Source organism: Grampus griseus (assembly GCF_964374135.1).
Source record: "Grampus griseus genome assembly, chromosome: 15".
Lineage (NCBI taxonomy): Eukaryota > Metazoa > Chordata > Mammalia > Artiodactyla > Delphinidae > Grampus > Grampus griseus.
In genome coordinates, this window is record NC_139009.1 from 20,249,497 (window position 1) to 20,271,958 (window position 22,462).

The 22,462-nt window shown below is 51.7% G+C and overlaps 1 protein-coding gene across 1 annotated transcript in view; it reads right to left on the reverse strand.

Moving 5' to 3' along the window:
- CIB4 (calcium and integrin binding family member 4) overlaps nucleotides 1-17,694 on the reverse strand; it is a gene marked incomplete at its 3' end in the record, with an annotated part of 36,248 nt that extends 18,554 nt beyond the window's left edge. The window contains 1 exon segment of the mRNA XM_082672731.1: nucleotides 17,605-17,694. Coding sequence (XP_082528857.1) covers nucleotides 17,605-17,637 — 33 coding nt within the window. The 5' untranslated portion in view covers nucleotides 17,638-17,694.
- Nucleotides 17,695-22,462: the final 4,768 nt, after the last annotated feature.

The window sequence follows — 22,462 nt, forward strand, 5'->3', positions numbered from 1 at the left end:
CTTACTTGACATTTGATAGAACACTTCACCCAGCACAGTAGTACACACATTTTTTTCAAATGCACTTGGAACATTTACCAGGATAGACCATATTCTGGGTCTTACAGCAAGTCTCAATAAAGTTAAGAGGATTTAAATCACACAAGATATGCTCTGACCACAACATTAAATTAGAAATCAATATCAATAAATTAGAAAATCAATAAATCAAAATCAATAAATTAGAAAGATATCTTGGAAACACTCAAAGAGATTACAAGGGAAATTAGAAAATAATTTGAACTAAATAAAAATAAAAACACAACCTATCAAAATTTGTGGTATTCAGTGAAAGCAGTGTGTACAGGAAAATGAACAGCATTAAGTGCTTCTATTAAAAAAGAAAGGACTTAAATGTTTATTTAAAAAAAAAAAAAGGCCCTTATCCAATGGTGGGAGTTGGTCACTGGGGGAAAAGAGAGAGGGTCAGGAATTCCAGGTCTATCATCTGGTGGGTGATGGAGCCCGTTGTAATCCTGTGCTACCTGGGAAGTGGCTGCCCCTTGGGAAATGGATGAGCTTGTCACCTGGAGCATTGGAAGCCACAGGTGGATGGAGCTTCTGGGCTGAACTGGAGGGCTTCTCTTCCTTCAACCCTGTTGCCCAGGAGGAATTCCTAGTTCTGCGTCTGAACCGAGTCACCCTTCAGCACTAAAGTAACTCTACCAGAAGGTGGCAGTATTGAGTTGGAGTCATGCAGTCAGTTCCCAAACCCAACGTGAGTGAGCGCCTACTGTGTGCAAGGTGTTGAGTTAGGCTGTGACTGTCTCACAGGCAGGTGGCAGGATAGATATTACCATTACGTTTCACAAAGAGAGGACACTAAAGCCCAGAGAAGGAGGAGGAAAGCTCCTAAGTCAGTGCTTTGTCTACAGCACTACTCTTAACTGCACTGGGTAGGCATTTTTTTTCCCAAGAAAAGTTCTCAAAATCGCATTCTTGCACATGCAGAGCAGGCAGGGTTTGAGGCATTACCCTGAGTCCCATGCCCATGCCAGTTGGCAGTTGCTCAGAGGACAAACCAGCAGAACTGAAGGATGTGGCTTCCTCAGCTAGGGATGAGACACAGGCTCGTGGCCTGAATTTTAAGCCATTGTAGCAAATGCATAGGTGAGTTACTGTGTGCCAGGTACTGACCCAGGTCCTGGGGCCCCCAAAGTGCTGGAGACGCCACCTCTGTCTTCCACGGGACACAGGCTAGGCACTTAAAGAAACCTCTGCAGACACAGACAGGGTAGGAGAAGGTCTGAATCAAGTCCAAGCAGGGTGAAAGGACAAGAACTAGGACAAGCTAACGTTGCTGGGCGGTAGGACCAACAAAGGGCAGGGAGGAGAAACCAGCCAGGAGACAGAGACAGAGCAGGCATCAAGGCCAGACCAGGTAGGGAGTGATGTGGTGCGACAGTGGGAGGTGCTGTGGGCTGGGGGTGGATGGGTGGATGGGCAGGGAACCAGGCAAGGCAGCAGGGCCTCCCCTTCCTTCTCCACATGCCCCCCAGCTGTCTCCTCCTCTTCCAGGCTGCCCTGGGGTCACCTAGTTGGATAAAAATGTTAAGTAGGGGAGGGCAACAGTGGGGCTTAACCTGGACCCTGAATCCTCAAAGGCCCAGGTTGGCCTGTGTGATCTTCAGCAGGTGGAGAGAAGCCTGGCATTTTCATTTCAGGGAAGCTAGGGGTAGGGAGCACAGGGCATGAGAAATTCACTTAGGTGAATGTACTCTCTCTGTTGGCCAAGCCCCAGAGGCAGCCTTCCCGCTAGTTGTTTATAAGAAAGGGACAGGCTCTATGTTTCAGATGTTCAACCTTCCTGAAGTCTAAAAACAGAGAGGCCTGTTAGGGAGCTGTCTCCCGGTGACAGATGGGTTGGCAGGGACAGGCTGAGGATGTGTCCTGCTGGCAGATGGAGGTGGGTCGCTAATGAAACAAATCAGGGGGAAATGCAGTAAAAATGGTAAATATTATTAAACATCCATGGGACCACGTGGCCTGAACTCAGACCAACCACACCTATCTCTCCCCAGATTCTAGGCCCACAGGTACTTCCCAATGCCCCGAGGATCCTTCCGGAAGAGCCATCTGCTAGCTTGGAGGAGCTCAGGGGACTGCAGGCCTGAGTTTTTGGGGGTGGCCCAGGGGCCTGGCATTGTGCTGTAGGAGGCTTGAGGTGGGGAATGGAAGGGGCAGAGGCTCTGGAGTCAGACTGACTCTAAATAAAGTTATAACTTTTTATTTGACATCTACAAGAGTCTGGTATCTTGCAGATTTAGAGGTTAATATGATCTCAATTTTTCAATAGTGTAACTTGTCCAAGCAAAAAAAGAAAAAGAAGAAAAGAAAAAAAAAGAGAAGCAAAAGACCAATTGTCCCCTCACTTATTTATCAAACCTATTACAGGAGACACAAAACTTACATTACAGAGAAGTGTCTATTCACATCTGTACATTAGCATTTTAACAGCTTGAGATCAACTCTACAGTGTCTTACAACACATTAAACAATATTCAAGTTCTTGGGTAACGAGAATGACAAGACAAGCTGTGTGCACTTGGGCAGATCGTTGAGCCTCCCCTTTTCCCCATCTGTAAAATGGGCAGAATCATAACTTTGCTCATGGGGTTTTATGGGGATCAAATGAAATCATATTTGCCAAACACCTTGTGCTGGCAGGCCCCCAATAAACTTTATCATCAGTAATTCTCTCCACCCAACTTCACTGTCCCCCCCTCTGCATCACCAGCATCACCAGCACCCCCAGGGACTGGCACGGCTATTGATTTAAAGCTCCCAAGTGTTGCCAGTTGCTGACCTTGCCTGCCGATAGGCACAGAAATGTTAGTTTTGGCTCCCATGGGTGCCTATAGGGACAACTGCTGACTACAGCCAGAGGCATCACCTCCAAGTGAAATCTCCGGGGAACTCAAAGGAGAGCAGCTTTGGTGAGAAGAAGGGCAAGAAGGGGGCTAACGTGTTGAGCACTGACCTCGACGTAACCTCATTTTGCAGTTGACGATAAGGAATCACAGAGAAGCTAACACACCGGCTGTGCGGCTGAGTCCCACCGGGAGCTTTAATCGAAATTCACCTTCCTTAACCCACCAGTGGCTTTGAGTCGGTACCTGTAGGGGCAGGGCCCAAGGATCTGTGCCTTAGTAAGCTACCCACGTACTACACTGAGTGACCTGGTCAAAGTCACAGTGCTAATAGATGGCAGAGACGTGACATCAGTTGCTGTCTACCCCACTCCCCTGCCCCGTACTGTCCCTTCCAGGACACAGCTTCCCACCCAGCAAAGACCGGGGTAGGGGTGTACAGCACGGGCAACCTCTAGCCTCGCTCCAGGGCAAACACCCAGCCTGAAAACACGTGTTTTGCAGAGACACCTCACAAAGCTCACTTCTGCTCCCTCTAACTTCCCTCCACCCGCCCCTCCCCGCAGCCAACAGGCTGAGGCCGGGCCCTGCAGAGGCAGGCAAGTTACATCACCCCAACACACGTGGGCCTCCCTCTCCTGCTCTCTCATCGCTCACAGTCACCTCCACCTGTGACAAACTGTCTCTGCTACAAGCATGTCCTTTAACTGTTTTCCCTCTAACTTCCCTCGTCCAATTTCTGCCAGATTTATTTAGGAAATGTTTCCATTTACCACCTTAGCCCTTCTGATGGAAACCACTTCTACCAGAGCACCAAATAAAGTGCTATTGTTGAATGAACGACTCCCTGGTTCAGTCCTCTAGCTTTGCTGCTTTATGGAATTACTAGGATAACAAGAAAAAAATTGCTATTTTTCTGTGGAAAAAGCAAACAAAGTTCCCAACAGCCAATATGAAAACCCGTTAAAACACAATCTGTACCTGTACTTTAAAGGCAGGTTGTGCGGAGCGGGAAGCGGTGACTAAGGCGATGATGTCACCCCAGGGCAGACCAGGCAGCAGACAGTTCAGAGAAGAGCCCAGATCGGGAGCCACTCTGCTTCTCATGGGAGCGGGAACGGGGCGGCAGGGCTGCCCTGGCCCCAGCCCTCCTGGTGCCCGCCCGCTGTTTATAAGCTGCCTTCCTGTCTATAAGCAGGAGGGCTCCTCAGATGGTGTCGGGGCTGCTTTGCAGCTGTTTGGGGACACTCACCCCCGGCACCCTGGGAACATGTTCCCCTGTGAACTCTGTAAAATGTGTATCTTTGCGTCAGGATGACAATTTCTCTTTTGTTAATATATCTAAGTGACAACAGTTGATCTATTTTGCCCCTCACTTTGACTCAACTGATATAAACTGAAATGGGCTCACACTACAGCCCCTCTGTCACCCGCAGCTGCTACTCTCTCTCTCCTGTGATGCCCAGTGACTCTTTGAAAATCCAAACCAAAGCAACTCAAAGGTCCTGTGTTATTTCAGTCCCTGATATTTTGGATTATTGGACTTTTGAAACCCCCAACTTCCTATTCTGCTCTTCCCCCTGTATCCTGGGAACATCGGCCCACCCCCAGCAGCCCGCCCTTGACTGCTAAGGGCCCAGCCAGCCAGCCATGATTCATCATCACCAAGGCGTTCACTGAGCACCTACTGTTGGCCAGACCTCTGGGCACTACACCTTATCCATACTTTCCCTTGGGCCCAAGGAGAGAAGCAGGAAGGAGAGAAACTGGTGCTTGTTAAACATTTACTGTATATCAGGCGCTATGTCAGTCACATGCACGTAAGTTGTCCCATTTATCCTTTAAATCAACCCGAGCAGCAGATATTGTTAAGTTCATTGTATAGATGAAGAAAACCAAGGAGCAGAAAGCTTTTATAACTTCACCAAGTAAGAGGAAGAACAAGAATGTGATCTCAGGTCTGTCTGACCCTCAGACCTGAGCTCTTTGCATAGAGTGTGTTCCAGGAAGACGCTGGATCAAAATGAAAACAAACAAACAAATGCACACAGATATGTTAAGCCCCTGGGTCACCACAGGGGTCCAGGCTGAGAGCCAAGAGCATGCTTATGGCTGGTGCTAATGCAGCTCAAGGACGACCGAGAGGAAGGGTAAAAAGTGTCCTGCGAATCCTGGCATTTGAGGGGGTGTGACAGGATGAGCTGATGCCGGCTCACAGGAGCCACTGGGAGTTCTGCAGCCCCCGCCGCACCGCACATCTGGGGAAGTGCTCACACAATACCCTCATGGAGGATGGAGGACACGGACTGGACGACACACACAAGTGCCTATTGAAAACCCGCATGCAAAATGATGTTTATGCACCTATGTCAACTTGGAGAGCGGTCTCTAGCGATGCGTCACAGGGCTCTATCTTTCATCACTGACTTGGGTTAAGGATATCTAACAGCCCAGTTTTTTATTTTGTGCCCCGCCCCCAATGAGACGTCAATGTTTTTCCGTGCTGCTACATAGTTAATATAATTATCATTTTAATGGTTGCAGAGTTCAGATTCCCAGAGTGGACGGCCCTATCTATCTCATGCCTCCAAGGAGAACCTGGAAATCTAAATAGGAAACTAATTTTTAAAAAATAAGGAAAGTTATACATGAGGAAGTTTATTGAAAAATTATTTATAGCATCAAAAAATATATATCCAAACCTGGAAACAATGTTAATGGCCTGCAATGAGGGGATGGTTTAGTAAATCAGAACTCAATGCAATTATGCAACCATTAAAATGAGGCCAACACAGACCACATAGCAACACGAAGGAACACTTAGGCCTAATGGAGAAAGAGCACAAAATAAAATCATATCTGTTTGTCTGCAGTGATGTAAAATAAAGTGTGCTTGGGGGAAAAGTGGCAAAAGAAAATAGAAAAATGACAGCTTCTGTTAGGATGGTTGGGTGCTAAGGAATTCATTTTTAGAAAATGTATTTTAATGTCAACATATGATTTTAACAATAAATAAAAAGCAAATTAAAAAGAGACAATTTGTCCAGAGACAATTTGCTAAGCAAGTAAACAAGCTTTTCCTCCTAAGAGGTTGGAAGCAAGAGCTTTGCTTCTCTTTTCTGCTTTGCTCTCTATGGGGCAAGGGCTGGACTCCAGACAGATCTACACTCTTGTCTCCCAGACCCAGAGAGCAGTGGGCTGCTCTTCTCAAGGCCCGGCAGGGAATGCTCCTGAGAATGGAAGTTCGGTGGAAGGAGGCCCCAGGTCATCTCATGGTCTCTGCCTGTCCCTTTCCAGATACATCCCAAAATATGCAGCCATAGGTTGGTAACTAGCAAGTAGTGAGCAATTTTCATTTTTCCTGATAATTGTACCAGGTTTGAAGAGCGTTGTCGGCTCTTTCGCGCTGCCGTCCTACCCTCTTGGTTGGTATGCCTGGGAAAGCACCGTGGTCCCCGGCCTCTCTTTCTGCCTGCTGGTTCTGAGGCCTCTCTAAGCAGGATGGCATCTGAGGACGGAGGCGGAGCCGCTTCGGTCCCCTCTCCCAGGTGAGTCTCCCTATCCTGGGAGGCCCTTTGCCCAGGAGAACAGCAGCAGAAGCATCTGGCCAGGCAGGGCACGACTTGTGCAGCGCAGGAGCTGGGCCCTGACCCAGAGCTGCCCCGCCAGCTGCCCTTGCTGACTACCCTCCTGGAGGGGGGCTGCTTGAGTCCTGGGGGTACTCGTGGGGCGGGACAAGGGAGAGGCTCTGGATCCAGCGCAGCCGGGGGGCGGGATGAAGGGGGTACCTCCAGCCATCTCCGAAGAGAGCCCGTTTCTGATGTTCTCCCTTTCTGCTGCCTGAGAAGTGGCGTCTGGGTCACGGCAGCTGCTTCAGCTCCCCTCAGCGCTGGGTCAGCCTGCCGGGAGCACTTCCTCTGGCATTTGGCCTCAGGGAGAAAGAGGGAGGTGGGTGACTCCTCTCGCAGAGCCTGGCCGGGGCTCAGAATGCAGAGACTTTCAGCCGATGGGAAGACACTGTCTCTGCGTCAACTTCCTGGGCAAGCGACCCACCCACAGCTGAAGCCTGGTCCCCCAGCACTTCATCCCAGGATGAGCCTAGTCTTGTTTCCAAGAGTGCGATCTGTTTAGGAATTTTAGCCCCAGGGTCACTTTTCCCTCGCACCTTAGGGTTACCCTCGGAGCCCATCTAATTCCTCCTTCACCCTCCAGCAAATTCGTCAAGAGGGTTATGTCCTCCTGAGTCTTTCTTCAAGGGAAACACCCCCATTTCTTAGCCACCTACCCAGTGGGTGGCTTTGGGTCCCTCCACCAGCCTGGTGGCTATCCAGGGACACTGCTCCCGCCCATCTAAACCCTGGTGTGAGGTTGATGCTCGTGTTTAAAGACTCCCCATGTGGAACCCTCTTGCACTGTTGGTGGGAATGTAAAGTGGTGCAGTCACTATGGAGAACAGTACGGAGGTTCCTCAAAACACTAAAAATAGAGCTACCATATGATCCAGCAATGCCACTCAGCAATCCCAGTTGACGATAGCCAAGACATGGAAGTGACCTAAATGTTGACAGACGAATGCATAAGGATGTGGGGTATATATATGTATATATATATATATAAAGGAATACTACTCAGCCATGAAAAAGAATGAATTAAAGCCATTTGCAGCAACACAGGTGGACCTAGACATTATCATGCTAAATGAAGTTAAGTCAGAAAGAGAAAGACAAATACCATATGGTATCACTTATATGGGGGATCTAAAATTCAAGACACACGAACATATCTGTGAAACAGAAACAGACTCACACACATAGAGAACCGACCTGTGATTGTCAAGGGATGGGGGTGGGAGAGGGAGGGACTGGGAGTTTGGGGTTAGCAGATGCAAACTCTTATATATAGGATGGATAAACAACAAGGTCCTCCTATATTGCAGAGGGAACTATATTCACTATCCTGTAATACACCATAATGGAAAAAAATATGAACAAGAATATATATATATACACACACATATATATGTATACCTGAATCACTTTGCTGTACAGCAGAAACTAACACAACACTGTAAATCAACTCTACATTAATTAAAAATTAAAGAAAGAAAAGACTCAGAGGGGTCCCGCCACTCAGAGGGGCACAGACGCTCCCTGCCTCCAGGTGCTATTCCTCTCTGAAGCTGCCTGAAATCCCATCCACCTGCCTGTTGCATTTTAGCATTTTCACAGCCATCTTCTCACGCAGGCTGCGTACAAACCCTCCGAGGTAGGCAGGGCTGCTGTCATTAGGTCCATTTTTCACGTGGGGAAAACTGAGGTCACACACAGAAGGAAAACTCCAGTCCAGGACTTTGAACAACAAGCCTGATGTGCCTGGGAGACTTGAGGGGCTGCATCCTGGGGGCCTCATCCAGTGCCCAGCACACAGAAGGGGCCTGTGTTCTGTTAGGAGCTGAGGCCAGAGCTAAGAAGAGGGGAAGCTCCCTCGCAGGGCCTTCTGTGGCTGGGCCTGCAAGGGGCCCGACCTGGCCTTCTGCCTGGGTGAATGGGTCCAGCTGTGCGGAGCCGTGCTGGCCTAGAGCTCCAGGCAGGCGGCACCAGCCCTCCCCCACACCCTTGCAGCTGGGAAGCAGAGGCAGCAGGGGCCCAAGGCCTGCAGGGGGTTGAAAATCCTGGGAACAGAGTCCCCGCCAGCGCAGCCAGCACCTCATTAGGAGGCCCGAAGCGGGGTGGGGACACTTCAGGAACAATGTTGTTTATTTTTCTATTTTTAAACAAGCCTGAGGTCTCTGGGGCCACAAATGAAGTTATCAGAAAAGACATGAGTGGAATAAAGCCTCAAGCCAGCAGGCTGAGAAGGGCCCTGGGGACCAGGACTCTTGCAAAGCTGAGATGGGGTTTGTTTATCTTGTGCTCTGAGAGCGCAGGCCTGGGACCAAGGTGCTGGACAAGCATGTCCCCAAGCCCACTGCAGCCTGTTCCCTCTGGGCCACTGGGGAACTCGGGTGTGAGCTCTACTTTCAAAATGATCCCGTCAGTGTCACCTGCTGTGGGGAGGGAGGAGACACCACCTCTGGAAGGAAGCCCGGGTTCACTTCTCACCTCAGCCACGTGAATGCCTTTCCCAGCGGGCAGAGCCCAGCGGAGCCGGTCGGTGCACTCGGGGCACCTGGTCCCTGCCCGGCCACTGCTGGCTCTGCCACCGACAGGCCCTCCACCTGCCACGGCCTCCGCTTTCTCCTCCAGCAACGCGCTGGTCAACCTCGTCTTGACTCCCAGGTAGCGCGCACGGGGAGAGCGATGGGATGGTGTATGTACCTGGAGAGGGCTGGGCCCGCGTCTCAGTGGATCCCGATGCCCTAAAAGGGGGCTCGTCCTTCCCATCTCAAAGGTTAGGAAGTCGAGGCTCTGAGGAGTTGAGTGACTCGCCCTGAAGCCTTCAGACTCAGGCCCGCCTCGTTCTGGAGTTCGCTCTCCCTCCACGGGGCCACTGCCTCGCCAGTGCTCTTAGGAGATTTGAAATTTGGGAGAAACATGGATCATCGACAGAATGAATTAAAGGCCTAGGTGGGTGTGGCTGGATGAGAAATACCTCTCAGAAGAGATGTGATAAGAAGCAAAGCAAGTAGGACTTGAGGTCAACGGTCCTGGTTTGATTCTGCTTTGAACTGCAGACAGTCACCATAGCTACCTCCCAGGGTCAGCGACAGGGTCCAATAAGATGCGACATGTGAGGCGGTAGGGGATGGTCAAGCTCCGTACAAATGAACATCAAACGCTCTCCAGTTCCGCTCCCCGCCCCTTGCCCCCTGCCACAGTGTGAAACATGGGTCGAGCAAATTGCACCCAGGCGAGCAGGGAGAGGGCTACACATTGCTTCCTTCTAGAGGTACGAACCAGAGGCCTCTGCAAGTACAGAACCATCCATTGGGGTGCACTGGGGGAAGGGCTGCCCTTGGCCATCCCACAGGCTCCCTCCAGCCCCATGGCCCCCAGCTTAGGGGCACTCCTGTGACTTGCCCTGGAGTCTAGATAGAAAGTTGAGGCCAAGGAGGAGGGAGTTGGCCCACGGCCAGTCAGCCAGAGGAGGGAAAAGCTAAAACCGGCATGAAGCGCTCTCCCCTACCGTCCAGGCTTTCCTAACTACCTGTGAGGGAGGCATTACGCATCCGTTTGGAAGGTGAGGAAACTGAGGCCCTGAGAAGAGCAGCGACGTGCCCAAGGCTGCTGGTGTCTGTGCGGCAGCCAAGGCTGGAGGCCAGATCCCGTCGGTCTGCCGCTGGCTGCTCAGGCCGGAGCAGAGACTGCGGCCTACATCACTGAGCTTTTTCTGAAACGAACCACTTCTTAATTCTTTGGCTGAATGTCTAAATAAGGATTTTTGCCAATTCTGAGCCCTGCTAACTGATGAAGTTGTCAGAAAAAGATCTAATGATGCTTGAAAACGCGGGGAGGGAGCCAGCTGCCAGATCGCCCTCCCGCCTCTGACTCCGCATCAGGGAACTAGGACCCTCCCTCTCGGGGCGCAGCAGGGGGGCGGGGGGAGGGCAGTGAGTGCTGGAGGTTGAGACTCCGCTGCCTTTCATCAACTGTGTGACCCCTTTGATCCTCTGCTTGCGGGCTGTAAGTGAGGATAACTTTGAGGATTAAATGAGATGATGTGTGTGCGAGGCCACAGCACAGATTTCAGGGCAGGCTGGGATGGCAAGGGGCGGGGCAGGGCGGCTGCGGTCTTAACTCTGCTGAATGGACAGAGGTGGCCCTGCCCACAGCCCTGGGTGAGTGAGAGCTGCAGTGGCCAGCTCCATGTGGGGAGGCCCCAGGTCACCCCCAGTATTTATCTTGGGAGGGAGGGCTGGGAGAGCCAGCCGATGAGATGAAAGGCTCAGAGTGACCTCAGGCCCTGTGAGTGGGGGTGGGCCTGGGGTGGGAGCCTGGGAGGCTGGGCTGGGGTGCTTGGCAGGCCAGGCCCGGCCCTTTGTTCTCTCTCCTTTCTCAGTGGAACATTTGTTCACGCGGGAGTCCGGGCACTAGGGGTGGGGCCTGGCTTGGGGACTAGGGAATCCGACAATTCCCAGGCCTGCCTCAGGAGCCTGAGAGGCTGGGCTCTGGGAGGCGCCCTCCCGAAACGAGTTGGACCTAAGCGCAAAGCTCCCTAGCACAGGAGGCACCCATGTGTCATCTGCTACCCAAGGGTGGGCTCGGCAGGTGACCCAGCCAGAGATGGGAAAGCCATTCCCCCCTCAATCACCAACTGTCCAGCCCGCCAGCTCCTCCCCACGCCCTTCCTCCCCCTGCTCCATGTACACACATGTAGACATACATGCACACACGCACACGTGTTGCTCGGAAACCTTGACTTCATCCTCCCTAGTAGATGCAGTATGGAGAACAAACAGGTCTTGGAGGCAAATGCGTTTTCCAGTCGTGGGGCTGCGGATAGAGCTTTTAACTTAGACTCAGCTTCCTCGCCTGTAGTGTGGGGAGGTACGCCGTGCTTCACAGACGTGGTGAGAAGCAAATAAGGCAGGGTATGAACAGGACTTGTAACCAAGAGGCACTCGGCTAATGGCAGTGGACGTTTGGGGCTGGAAAGCAGAATTGCTATAACCATCCAATCTGCTTCTTTGTTTTTTCAGCAAGCCAGGGAGAATATCTACAGGGGAGGGGGAGGTTCAGGGCAGTGGCCTAAATACAGCACGAGGATTATCACTGGGTCCAGCTGTCCTGGCTTGGGCCGCGGGTGAGCAACACAGCCCCACCCGCTCCTGGCCCGCTGCCTTCCCTCCTTGTCCAGTTCTCTGCTCTCTGGCTGAATGTGGTGCACTCGGAGGACAGCCCTGAGCTCATGGGAGCCAAGAGGTGAATGTTAGGGGCAGGCAGGCCAGCTCCTCATAGGGATCAAACCTCAGTCGGAGCTTCCCGAGGATGTGGTGGGAGTTCAGAACGTGCAGCATGGAAATAGCCTGGCTGGAGCGGGAGGCGCGGGTTCCAACCTTGGCGCAGGCTCTGATGGGCCCTTGACCTTGAACAGGCATGTCCCATCTGTGGGCCTTAGATTTTTCATCTGTCGAGGCGGCCATGAAAAGGCCCTGACAAGGCTGGTCCACAACTGCACTAGGAAGACCCCCAGGGTCGGTCACTGCCATCCGTCCACCCCCACCGCCTCTCAGATGGACAGGTGGATTCCAATTCTTCCTGGGTGTGCCACCACCCATGGAAGAAGAGAACCCAAGGCCTTTCGGACCCCTTCCAGCCGGGGACTCCGCCAGACGAAGCAGGATGGTCATTTATAATAACAGAGTTTTCACTGGACCAATTGCTTACCCCCTTTGACCCTCTGCTTCCCCAGCTGTCAATGCAGATAATGACTCAGCCAGCCGAGGGCTGCCGGGAGAGTTGAGTGCAGCGCCCCAGTGCTGAGCCCTGACCCTGTCCCAGCCACAGGACAGTGCTAGGGAGGTCCTTCCCCGGCCCCCAGGGAGGGGTGCTGTGCCCAGACTTGCCTGACTGCCCCAGAAGCCGCTCAGCATCCTAAGAAGTTGGGAGGGGACGCCAACAGCATGACCAAGGTGTCTTGGGCTGGGTGTCTCTGGGAGGGACTGCGCCCACTGCGTAGCCTTTGTGAGCCTCTCTGGGCCCCAGCATTGGGCACTGGAGGCGAGAATCTGAGCTCTGCAAAGCCCCCAAGGTTTGTGATTCTCCTGTTGGTTCTTATCCCTGAATTTGCTGAGAAAAGGCCTTCTAAGCCCCCAAGACCTCACTCCATATACAACATATAGTAAATGCCTAATAACTACTTCTGGGGTGAATGGATAAGGACCGGGTGTGGGAAGCCCTATTCATCAGACTCCAAAAAATGTCTCTTCTCCGTGGGAATTGCCCTCTGATAATCAACAGGACAACGAGTGACCTTTCCCAGGGGTCCGTGGGGAGGGAGGGGGCTCCCCGAGCAGCCTGGCTGGGCTGCAGGGCGGTGTGGGGACGGGAGGGGAGAGCAGGGAGCAAGGCTCTGAGGATACCAGCCAAGCGGAGCATCTGGGAGGTCGGACGTGGAGAGTTCTCCAGGAGAAAAGTTTGGGGACAGCTGCTGTCTGTGTAGAAGATTCTGAGACCCTCAAGATACTCAGCAACAATGAGGAGTGGGTGTTTTGGAAACATTTTTGAAACGTATTACTGAACATCAGGAATGCAGGTGTCAATCCTGGATAAAGATAGCAGGTTGAACCCTTGCATCTCTTTTCATTCCCTTCCGATACCCACTAAAATTATAGTAAAGCAGTCTTTAGAGGCGTGACCCACAAAGACAGAGAGGACACGGGGGAATAGCAGCCGTTCCTCAGTGATTCTTCCCCAGCTGAGCTCCAGGATCCTGACAGCCAGAACTTTCCTCCTGTTCTTGACTGTCCTCAAGAAATGGCCCCTTCAGTTCACCCTTCAGGGAAGCTCCCAGTCGACGAACCCCACCCAGAGACTGGAGCTCTGAAACAGCTTTTTAGCAACACCTTCCACTCTTAATTATGAGCAGACAGTTACCAAGTACCCAAGGAAAGCTTCTGACATGAGAGATGGTGACCCAAACAAGCTCGTGGAAAGAAGCACCTTGGATTACAGATCAGAGAAGACATTACGTCCAGTAAAAATGAGAGCGTACTATTAAAAGAAAGAGAAATAAACAGAGAATAAAAACGAGCCCTTGGAAACGAAAATCATGATGGCAGAAGTGAAAAACTAAATTGGACATGAAGATAAAGTTGAGGAAAGCTCCCAGGAGAGAGAGCAAAGGGAGGAAGATGAAATATACGCGAGAAGAGACGGGAGTGAGTTTATTGCAAGCTATTCTAAGTAGCCTATATATAGGCAGGCCTCCGAAAGGCCCAGGAAAACTGGGATAGATGGAAACCAAGCTGGAGCTGAAACCTTAGGAGCCGTACCTGGAACGTCTCCTGACACCTCGACGGCTTCCCAAACCTCTCAGTGCTTTACAGAGTTGATGCTGTGCACAGACCACCTGCCTGCAGGAACCCCAGGAAGGGAGGTGGGAAGAGGCCGGAGGTGCGCGGTGGCCCTGTTCAGTGTGGGAGCTTCCACCAGACCCCCTGTGAGACCCCAGTACCTTCCCCCCAGGTCTTGCGGCTGGCTGTCCTGGTCCCAGAAACTAGAAACCCAGGCGGGTCACACCATGCCACTCCTCATTTGTGTTTACAGAAAGCAAGATCATTATTTACAAGAACAGAAACACTGAGCTAATTCACTTCTAAATACACCAAACAGAGCAGCAGACAAAAAGAAAACAGAAACTTCTCGGTAAAAAGGGGCAGTGCGTCCTGGCCCAGCAGGGCCTTCCTGTGGTCAGGCTTTTCCGCTAGCCTCTGCTGCCCAGGCCGCTGTTGCCTTGCCCTCCGCTGACAGACAGACGCTTCCCAATATTAACCAACCTACTTTTTCCACGAGTGAATCCAAGTTAAGAAAACAGAACTTTCTTCCCAGATCAGTCAGGACCCTGAGCCAAGTAATACCAGTACCCAGAGCTCCCTGGGGCCCCGTTCTCAATGCTTTTCCAGAGATGTGTTCTGGGCAGGGTGAGTCACCCAGCTCCCGTCCTTGGGGCCGTAGAGGACACGGGGACACTTGGGGCCCCACCTCCCATCAACCCTCTCCTTGCTCCTTTTGGGAAGTCAGCTTTCTACTTCGACCAAGACAGGAAAAGCACAGACGGAAACTTGAGTCCTGGATCTAAAACCCCAGATGCTAGTCTGAGGACCAGGCATGATCAGGGACAAAGTTCCTGACAACCAGTAACAGAGGGAGAAAAATAAGAACAAAAGGGGATGTGTGTGGAAAGAACTGTTATTGCTTCTGGGATTAGATCCTTCTTACGTTTTTGTTCTAAAATGAACATCTTTTAAAAATGAAATGATGATTGTGGAGACATGTTTTAAGTCCTTACTTGGCAAAATTGGAAAGTTGGCATTTCTAGCTAGTCCTTCCTCAAAATAATCATTTTTTGAGTAGGGGGGTGGTGGATTTTATCGGACTATGAAGTCCAAAGTCTGGGACACACTGTGGTAGATGACACAAAGGAGAGTAAGACCAAGCTCCAGGGTGGAATCAGAACCTCAGACCCGGAGGGTGAGGAGGGCACCAGTGCACGCAGTCCAGTCTCCTCTGATACCTAGGTGTGTGCTAGAACACCCCAGCTGAATGCTTGGCCAGCCTCCCGCTTGGTGCCCGTCAGGGACAGGGAGCTCATTCCCTCTGCATGCAGCTCTGATGATTAAAAAGTGCTTCCTTCTACTGTGGAGAAACCTACGTCTTTGGACCCATGCCTATGCCTGGGAGCACCTAGAGCCAGGTCTTTCACTTGCAGGAAAACAGCTCCACGCTGCACCCCTCCCTCCTAGTCTTTTGCTGGGGCCTATTTGCTTCCCCCTCACCCTCAATCATTCCTTTTGTGAAGTGACTTGCTTGAGATCACTTGCCTAGCAAGTGAGTTCAAAGCCAGCTCTTCCAGTCCTGGCCCTATGCCCTGTCCCCTAGTTCTCTAGATGTGGCAAAGGCTCCGTGTCCTCAATTCATGAGATGGTACTGGTTGTTCAGAACCAGTTGGAAAAGCAACAAAGAAACTAAAAAGGGGAAGAAAAAAAAAAGCAACAAGCAAAAAAGTCAGTGTGATCCCAATAAACACTTATATATCCACATTAAAAAAAAAAGTGTGGAAAGAAATAAGGCAAGATGATCATGACAGTCATACCCTGAGGTAGGCTACGTGATGATTTTTACCATATTTTTGCTTTTCTGTCTGTGTTTTCCAGTTTTTCTGCAATGATGTGGTTTTTATTTGTAGGATAGAATAAAATAATGACCGTTTAGAAGGATGAAATAAGAAATGTAAAATTACTCTTGTCCCAAGACCCCGTCTCAGTCCCCAGCCACTGTCCGGTGAACAAGCTCCTGGGGCTCTAGGGCTCCAGAGATGACCCAGATTGTGGCCTCGCCCTGGGGCGGTGGTCCGCCCACAGCCCCTCACACATCACAGCACTTTACAGTAGCCTGACATTTCTGCTGCATCGGCCCCCAGCCCTTGTCTGCCAGATGACGAGCCCGCGGCCAAGCAGACCCCAGACCACCCGGGGTTGTTGCCCAAGTGCCCATCTGCCCCTCCTCCATTCTTCTCCAGCCTTGGCGGCCCCACCCCAGACCCCAAGAAAAGGGAGAGGAAGGCGAGCAAAATGGAGGGTGCAGCGGACCATGGCTCATCCCTGCAAGGTCTGTTACACAGCGCAGGGTGCGCATGTTGTTTTCCGGACCGGAGATTAAACTTAGAGGGGAGATGTGTCATCCGTGGAGTGTGATGGAGCTGGGCCCGGACCCAGCCCTCTGACCTAGTCCAGTGATTTCTCCTCTGGGCCTCAGATCAGAGCCCCCAAGCGTGTCTAGGGTGTGCTGGATCCATCCAGAGTGCTGGGGCCACTGGTCATGCAGCACCCTCCGTGCCAGCCCTCTAGGGCGGGTCTTTGCCAGCTGCTCCCCAAGGCGCCTGGCAGCCCCAGACACAGGTCAGCACCGAGTCAAGCCCTGATTGGAAGTGCAAGCCCGGCCGTGGGGTCAGAGTCCTGCCTGACTTCCAGGCTTGGCCGTGTCATGTGGCCCTGGATGAGCTGTTTCCCTCTTGGGGATTCAGTTTTCCGATGGATAAAACCAGAGTGGCGAATACTGGAAAGTGACTAGACTGATGGTTTCTAAGTTTCTTTCCAAGCTTAGCATTCAGATATTCTGGGACTGAACAGTGACACCACCGCCTGTCCAGGGAGGGGAGGGCAGAAGCTCCCCATTCAGCCTTGCCTCTCAGTCTAGGTCTGGGAGAAGTCCCCCACCTTGTGTTTGAGTGTTTGCGGGTGTGAGGGTGTGCGGGGCTGTGTGTGTGAGGAGGACACAGCCTGGAGGACAGGCTCCCCATTTTGCATCTGGGATAGACACCTTCTCCAATGATGTCACCTTTTTGAGGATTCTGCTCCCAGCTCCCCCCGAGATCCCACACCCCTTCTGGTTCCCTTGTCTTCTCAGTTCCAGCCTCTACTGCAAGTCCCGGGCTATTGTTCCTTCTCGGTCTTTGCCCTAGAACAGGCCTGTCACTTCGGAGGGGCCCCCCCACCCACCATCTCTCCCTCAGAACCCCTCCTGCCACCCCGCCCCCGGCCCTCTTTAAAGAGGCGCCCACAGCTCTCTGAGCCTGTCTTCCTCCAGACAGAAATGAAGATGGGCTCTCACTGCACAATGACACCTTCAAACCATTATTCTGCCAAGATCCGAATGAAAAATCAGGAAGCCTGACACTGCCATGATTTGTTAACCTGGCATTACCTCTCTATGCTTTGCACAAAGTTTAATTAAAATCTCAGGAGTGATTGGGGAGCCCTTTTATCGTGCACCTCTGGGCTCTTCCAGGCACCCTGGGGGAAGGGCAGAGTCTTTTCACAACAGGGACAAAAGCTCAAGGATGGTCCCTAAAAGATTGGCAGCTCGTGCAACACAGCCTGTTGGAGTGCACAGGGCCTCAGGGAGCACATGGAATCTGAGCCGGCCCACCACTCCACCCATTTCACAGGTGAGGACACTGAGACCAGTGCTTTCCGCGCCTCAGCAGATACCAGTGAGGCCGCCCCCACCCCCTCCACCCCACCCCGTGGACTCACCCTCAGAGCTGGGAGGGAGCTGACCTGGTCCATGGTCAAGGTGGCCTCCTTGTAGTACTTCCCGTGGGGACAGAGCTTCAGGAAGGAGTCGTGGATGCTAAGAAGAGAGGCGTGGTGGGCGGGGAGTGGGGACCAGCAGGCCCCCTCTCCCACGGGCTCTCTTTGGAGGAAGGGGACTCAGAATTAACTGACACAGAGAAAACAGTTATAGATCATTCCACCCTTCCAGAAACATCCCTGGTGCTCCAGTGTGCCAGCGCACCGTGGTGGATGCAAAGATACGCCAGGCTCGAGGAAAGGTATGTGAGTGTGTGCTCTGTAGCCTGAACACAGTCTGCAAGTGCACCGGAAGGGACTTCTGTCCTCTCTCGCTCCAGCCCCTCATTTGCAATGGAGAAACCAGCAGGGCCTTGGGGATGTCAGCATGCCACCCCAGGCCATCTGGCCAGCCCCACCCTCAACTCAGCTCAGAGAAAAGAGGTCGCTCGGTGGGTGTGGCCGAGTCAGGATTAGAACCCAGCTGCCTGCTGCCAGCAGATCACACAGCCACCCGAGGCCAGCGCGCTGATCCCAGACTGTGGGACTGAACAACTGTCCCCATCGATCCAATAATCAATGTCTGTCTGCGGCCTCCTCACCGCGCCAAGGGATTTTGTTTATGAGGCACAGGCAGGTAGAGGGGGAAATGGCTGTGTGATCACAGAGAGGAAGCAGGCAGGAGAGAACTCTGCCCCCGGCCAGGAGGGGAAGCCCTCATCCTGTGGCCCCCCCCAGTCCACATTCTGGAGAATGAACTCTGTCAGCCTTGTATGGGGCCCCAGCTGTCGCCAGAGACTTTACACCGACAAGTTGGGGAGAGAGCCAAGAAGTGGGGTGTGAAATGGGGGAGGAGAGACTGTCTCCAGGAGAGTATGGGTGGGAGGAGGGACACCGAAGGACAGCAAGGAGGAGAGGAAAGCCATCGCCCCTGGAGGGTCCAGTGGCCTACAAGGGGAAGGGGCACTGGCAGTGGTCTGCCCCAGTCCAAAGGAGCATTCGATCGCTGTCATTGTTAGAATTGCTGCTGTGGGGTGATAAAAAGCAGACTGACTTTCAGTACATTATATTAATTTTTAAGACTTCTCTGAGGCCAGGCACCTGTATGGCCGTTGCCCAGGGTGGGTTACTCCCACCGTCCCCCACCCTGGTCCTCCACTGGGAGTGACCGCTGCACGCTGCCAGCTCGCATGGACGTTTTTCGTGGAACCTGCAGAACAATCTTGAAAGATAGGGACCATTATCTCACTTTTACAAACGAGGAACCTGAGGCTCAAGGAGGTAAACTAACTGGCCTTGTCTAAGGTCACACAGGGGTAAGCGTGAAGCCAGAGCTGCAGACGCCAAAGCTCCTTCCCCAGGAGCCCAGAGAGGGAGGTCTCAGAAGGACTGCAGGGGGAAAAGGAGGAACCTCCACCGCCGTTACTACCCCCTTCTTGTGTCCCAAGCTCTGTGTGCTGAGTGCATTCAAGCATATTAGCTCATTGCATCTTCCCAGCAACCCTGCATGAGAGGTATGGGGTGATCATTTCCGTAGATGCGTAAACCGGGGCTCAGAGAGTTGAAGGGGTCTGCCCAGGTCATGCAGTTTGGAAGAGGTAGAGTGGGGTCTGAACCCTAAGCCAGGCTCTTTGGGCTGTACTGCCCACCTCTACAGGATCCACCTCCCACCCAGGCCCAACCCCCCACCCTGAAGAGCCTTCTGGGTTAGGGGGTGCTGTGAGAGGGCCCTGCCCAGACTTCGTGCCTTCCCAGGCTGCCAAGTGGGTGGGCTGCCTGCGGATGAATCGTGGCTGCGCCTCGGCTGCCACAAAACGTTCTGCTCCTCCAAATATGGATCAGCTAGCTCTAAATGGAGCTCTGAATTAATCACTAATAGACTCAAAAGTCAAAGCCATTTGAAAAACTCACACATCCCGCCTGCCAGAAAACAAGCAACCCAAGCTGCATCTCCGGCCACACCTGGCTAGACAAGGGGAGGGGCTGTCCGCGGGCTCTGCGGGACTGGGACCTGCCATGTCCACTCTGGGCCTCCGTTTGCCCTCTGTCCAATGAGTCTCATTCACCCCCCTCCATCCTCCAGTGCAGGCACTCTGGACCCCTCTCTGGCATCCTGTCCAAATCCTTGCCTCTGAGGCCCTCCAATTTAGCCTTTTTCTACTGGGTCCCACATTACATCATGTGAGGAGCTTGTGAAAGTATCCGTACTCAGCTCTAGAGATTCTCATTCAAGGCTAGCATGGGGCCCAGGCCCCTATAGGTTCTACATGCTTCTGTATTTGTATTATACAGGCAGCACTGAGAACCCGGCTCCAGTGAAAGCCTCCAATTCCACACCTTCCACCCCAGCTGGGCTCCCCGACCTGGGCTTCACTCCTATCCCATGGGGTCAATTGTTCTTTGCCCCATGGAACGGCCTGCAGGTATTTTATAAATGGCCCTATCTTTAGCTTGGAAACTGTGGCTTTTAGTCCTATGATCTGCTACTTCCAAGCTGTGTGACTTTGGGCGAATCGTTTCATTTCTCTGAGCCAGTTTCCTCATTTGCAGAAAGGTGATAATACCATGAAAATAACAGCTACCACAGTCTCAGCGCCGATCCCTGTGCCAGGCACTGCTGTAACTCCTGACACAGATTTGATCATCTTATCGTCCTAATAACAATCATGTGAGGTTGATACATATGATACTTTTTGTAAGTATGGAAACTGAGGCTCCCTGAGGGTAAGAAACTCGCTCGAGATCACACGGCAAGTAAATGGCAAAGCTGAGCCTCGAGCTCCAGCCTTTGGCTTCCAGGAAGCAAGTGCGTAACCACTCTGCCTGCTGACCTCCTGGTGCTCCAGGAGGACCAGGGGCTAACGGCCAGGACAGGGCCTGGAGACTGAAAATTTGGGGGACCTCAAGGTTGCTAAGAGGACAGAGGGGCCTTATGGCCAGGTCAGCCTGAGCAGGAGCTAGGGGCAAGGCTTCAGTCTCCCACGTCAGATCCACCCCAAGCCCTAGATCGTGTCAGGAGCCACCCCTGAGTGATACAGCATAATCCCAGTTGCTCAGACTGAGTTGGGCTGACCCAGGCCTAGCCACAGAGGTCTAAAGGAAGCCACACGTGCCCTTTTTGTGTCAGGTCCCAGACCCGGGGTCTAGAGCCACAGCTGAAGATGAGGGCCCTGGAGGGCCAGTGCACGGAGCCCAAAGAGACATCTGGAAGGCAGGAGTTTCTAGGGCAGCAAATTTAACCAGAAGTCATAGAAGGCTGACCTGAAAGCTGAGGATGAAAGGGACCTGCTCTTTTCAGAGAGCAACGGGATGTGAAAGAAGATCCCCACAGGCTAGAAATTTAGGGTGGACAGACCCCTTCTTGGAGGCAGCCCTGGACGGGGAAGAAGCCGTCACGTGTGGTCTGCCCCTCCCATTATGTGTCATCTGCAGATCCAGTGACCAGGCCTTTATGCCCTATGCAAAACACAGGTGGGAAAGCATTTAGACAAGGGCAGAGGCACTCTCCTGCAAAGATTGCCTCTGTTTATCAGTCTCTTGGTTACTTTTTTTCAACTGGCTAACTCCATCCAAGTGTAGTCAACCAAGCCACATTCCTTTGTCACGTTTGTAGGAAAATCACAGCACGTTGTCAGAGGTGACGTCGGAAAATTGTTCAGAAGTGATCGGAGCTTAGTCAGGCTCAACTTGGCCGTGGCAGCCCACGACGGCTGCTTTCACCCCTGAGCATCACGTACCATCTGCTCCCTGAGCCACGGCAAGTGCTGCTGGGCACCCATATCGAAGCTGCCCCTTCACGTTACAGACAGTGCGTCCACACTAACGCTGATGTAGTCAGTGCCCAGGTCCCCTCCGAGGAGCTGACCTAAGATCGGCAAGTGCGCGTGCGCGCATGTGTGTCCCGTTCCTAAGGTATTCTCTGTGTGTGTGTGCATATGCATGTATGTATAACACTTTATTTTACAAAAACTGTAGCATCCTATATATGCCAGTCTAGTTTACCAAAGTAAGACAGATAAATAGGTTAAAAAAGCCAATAGCGCTATAAGGCTCACAATTAATATCACTAATACCCAGTGTCCTATACCACCTTTTTACCCCTGCTCTCCAGAGGCAGCATTTAAAAGAAAAATTTGCTATTTCTCTTGGTTTTTCCTTAATATTTGCATAGTATTTCTAAAGACAGTGCTGATACTGCCATTTATTGGTATGTTTTTCATTATAGACTTTATTTTGTGCCCTCTTACTATTAAAAAAAAGAGAGAGGATTTATCTCTCTCTGTATACTACTTCTCCTTCCCCTAACTTCCCAATATAAGATGATTTGCCTGAATCAAAATTCAGTGTTTATGTTATTATTATATACATATTATTTTTACATTTGTATATACTATTACATATTATGTATGTATTATTCAAACATTGCTCATAGCTGAGTTCCCTAGTGCAACGTGATTACATTTTTCTTTCTTGCAAGACTCTTTGTTTTTCCCAGAGTTAATAATCACTTTGTATTCCTTTCGCTTAGGCTTCAGTGTTTCTATCATTATTTCATCCCAAAACTTTCTGCAGAACTGTAAAGTTCCTCTTAATATGGTGATATACATTACACCGCCTATAGGTTCATTTTGTTTTCTTGGGGGCATCACTCTTGGAACTCCTAACTCTTTAATTCTAATCTGGACTCATTGCTTTTCAGGCCTGCTGCATGCACCAGTATCATGGGCTTCTCTTCACTGTCATCTTTGTAATTCCGCTGTTTGACACCCTCTGTTTCCTGGTTCCCTTGTCTTCCTTTTTTTTTTTTAGTTTACTTACTAGT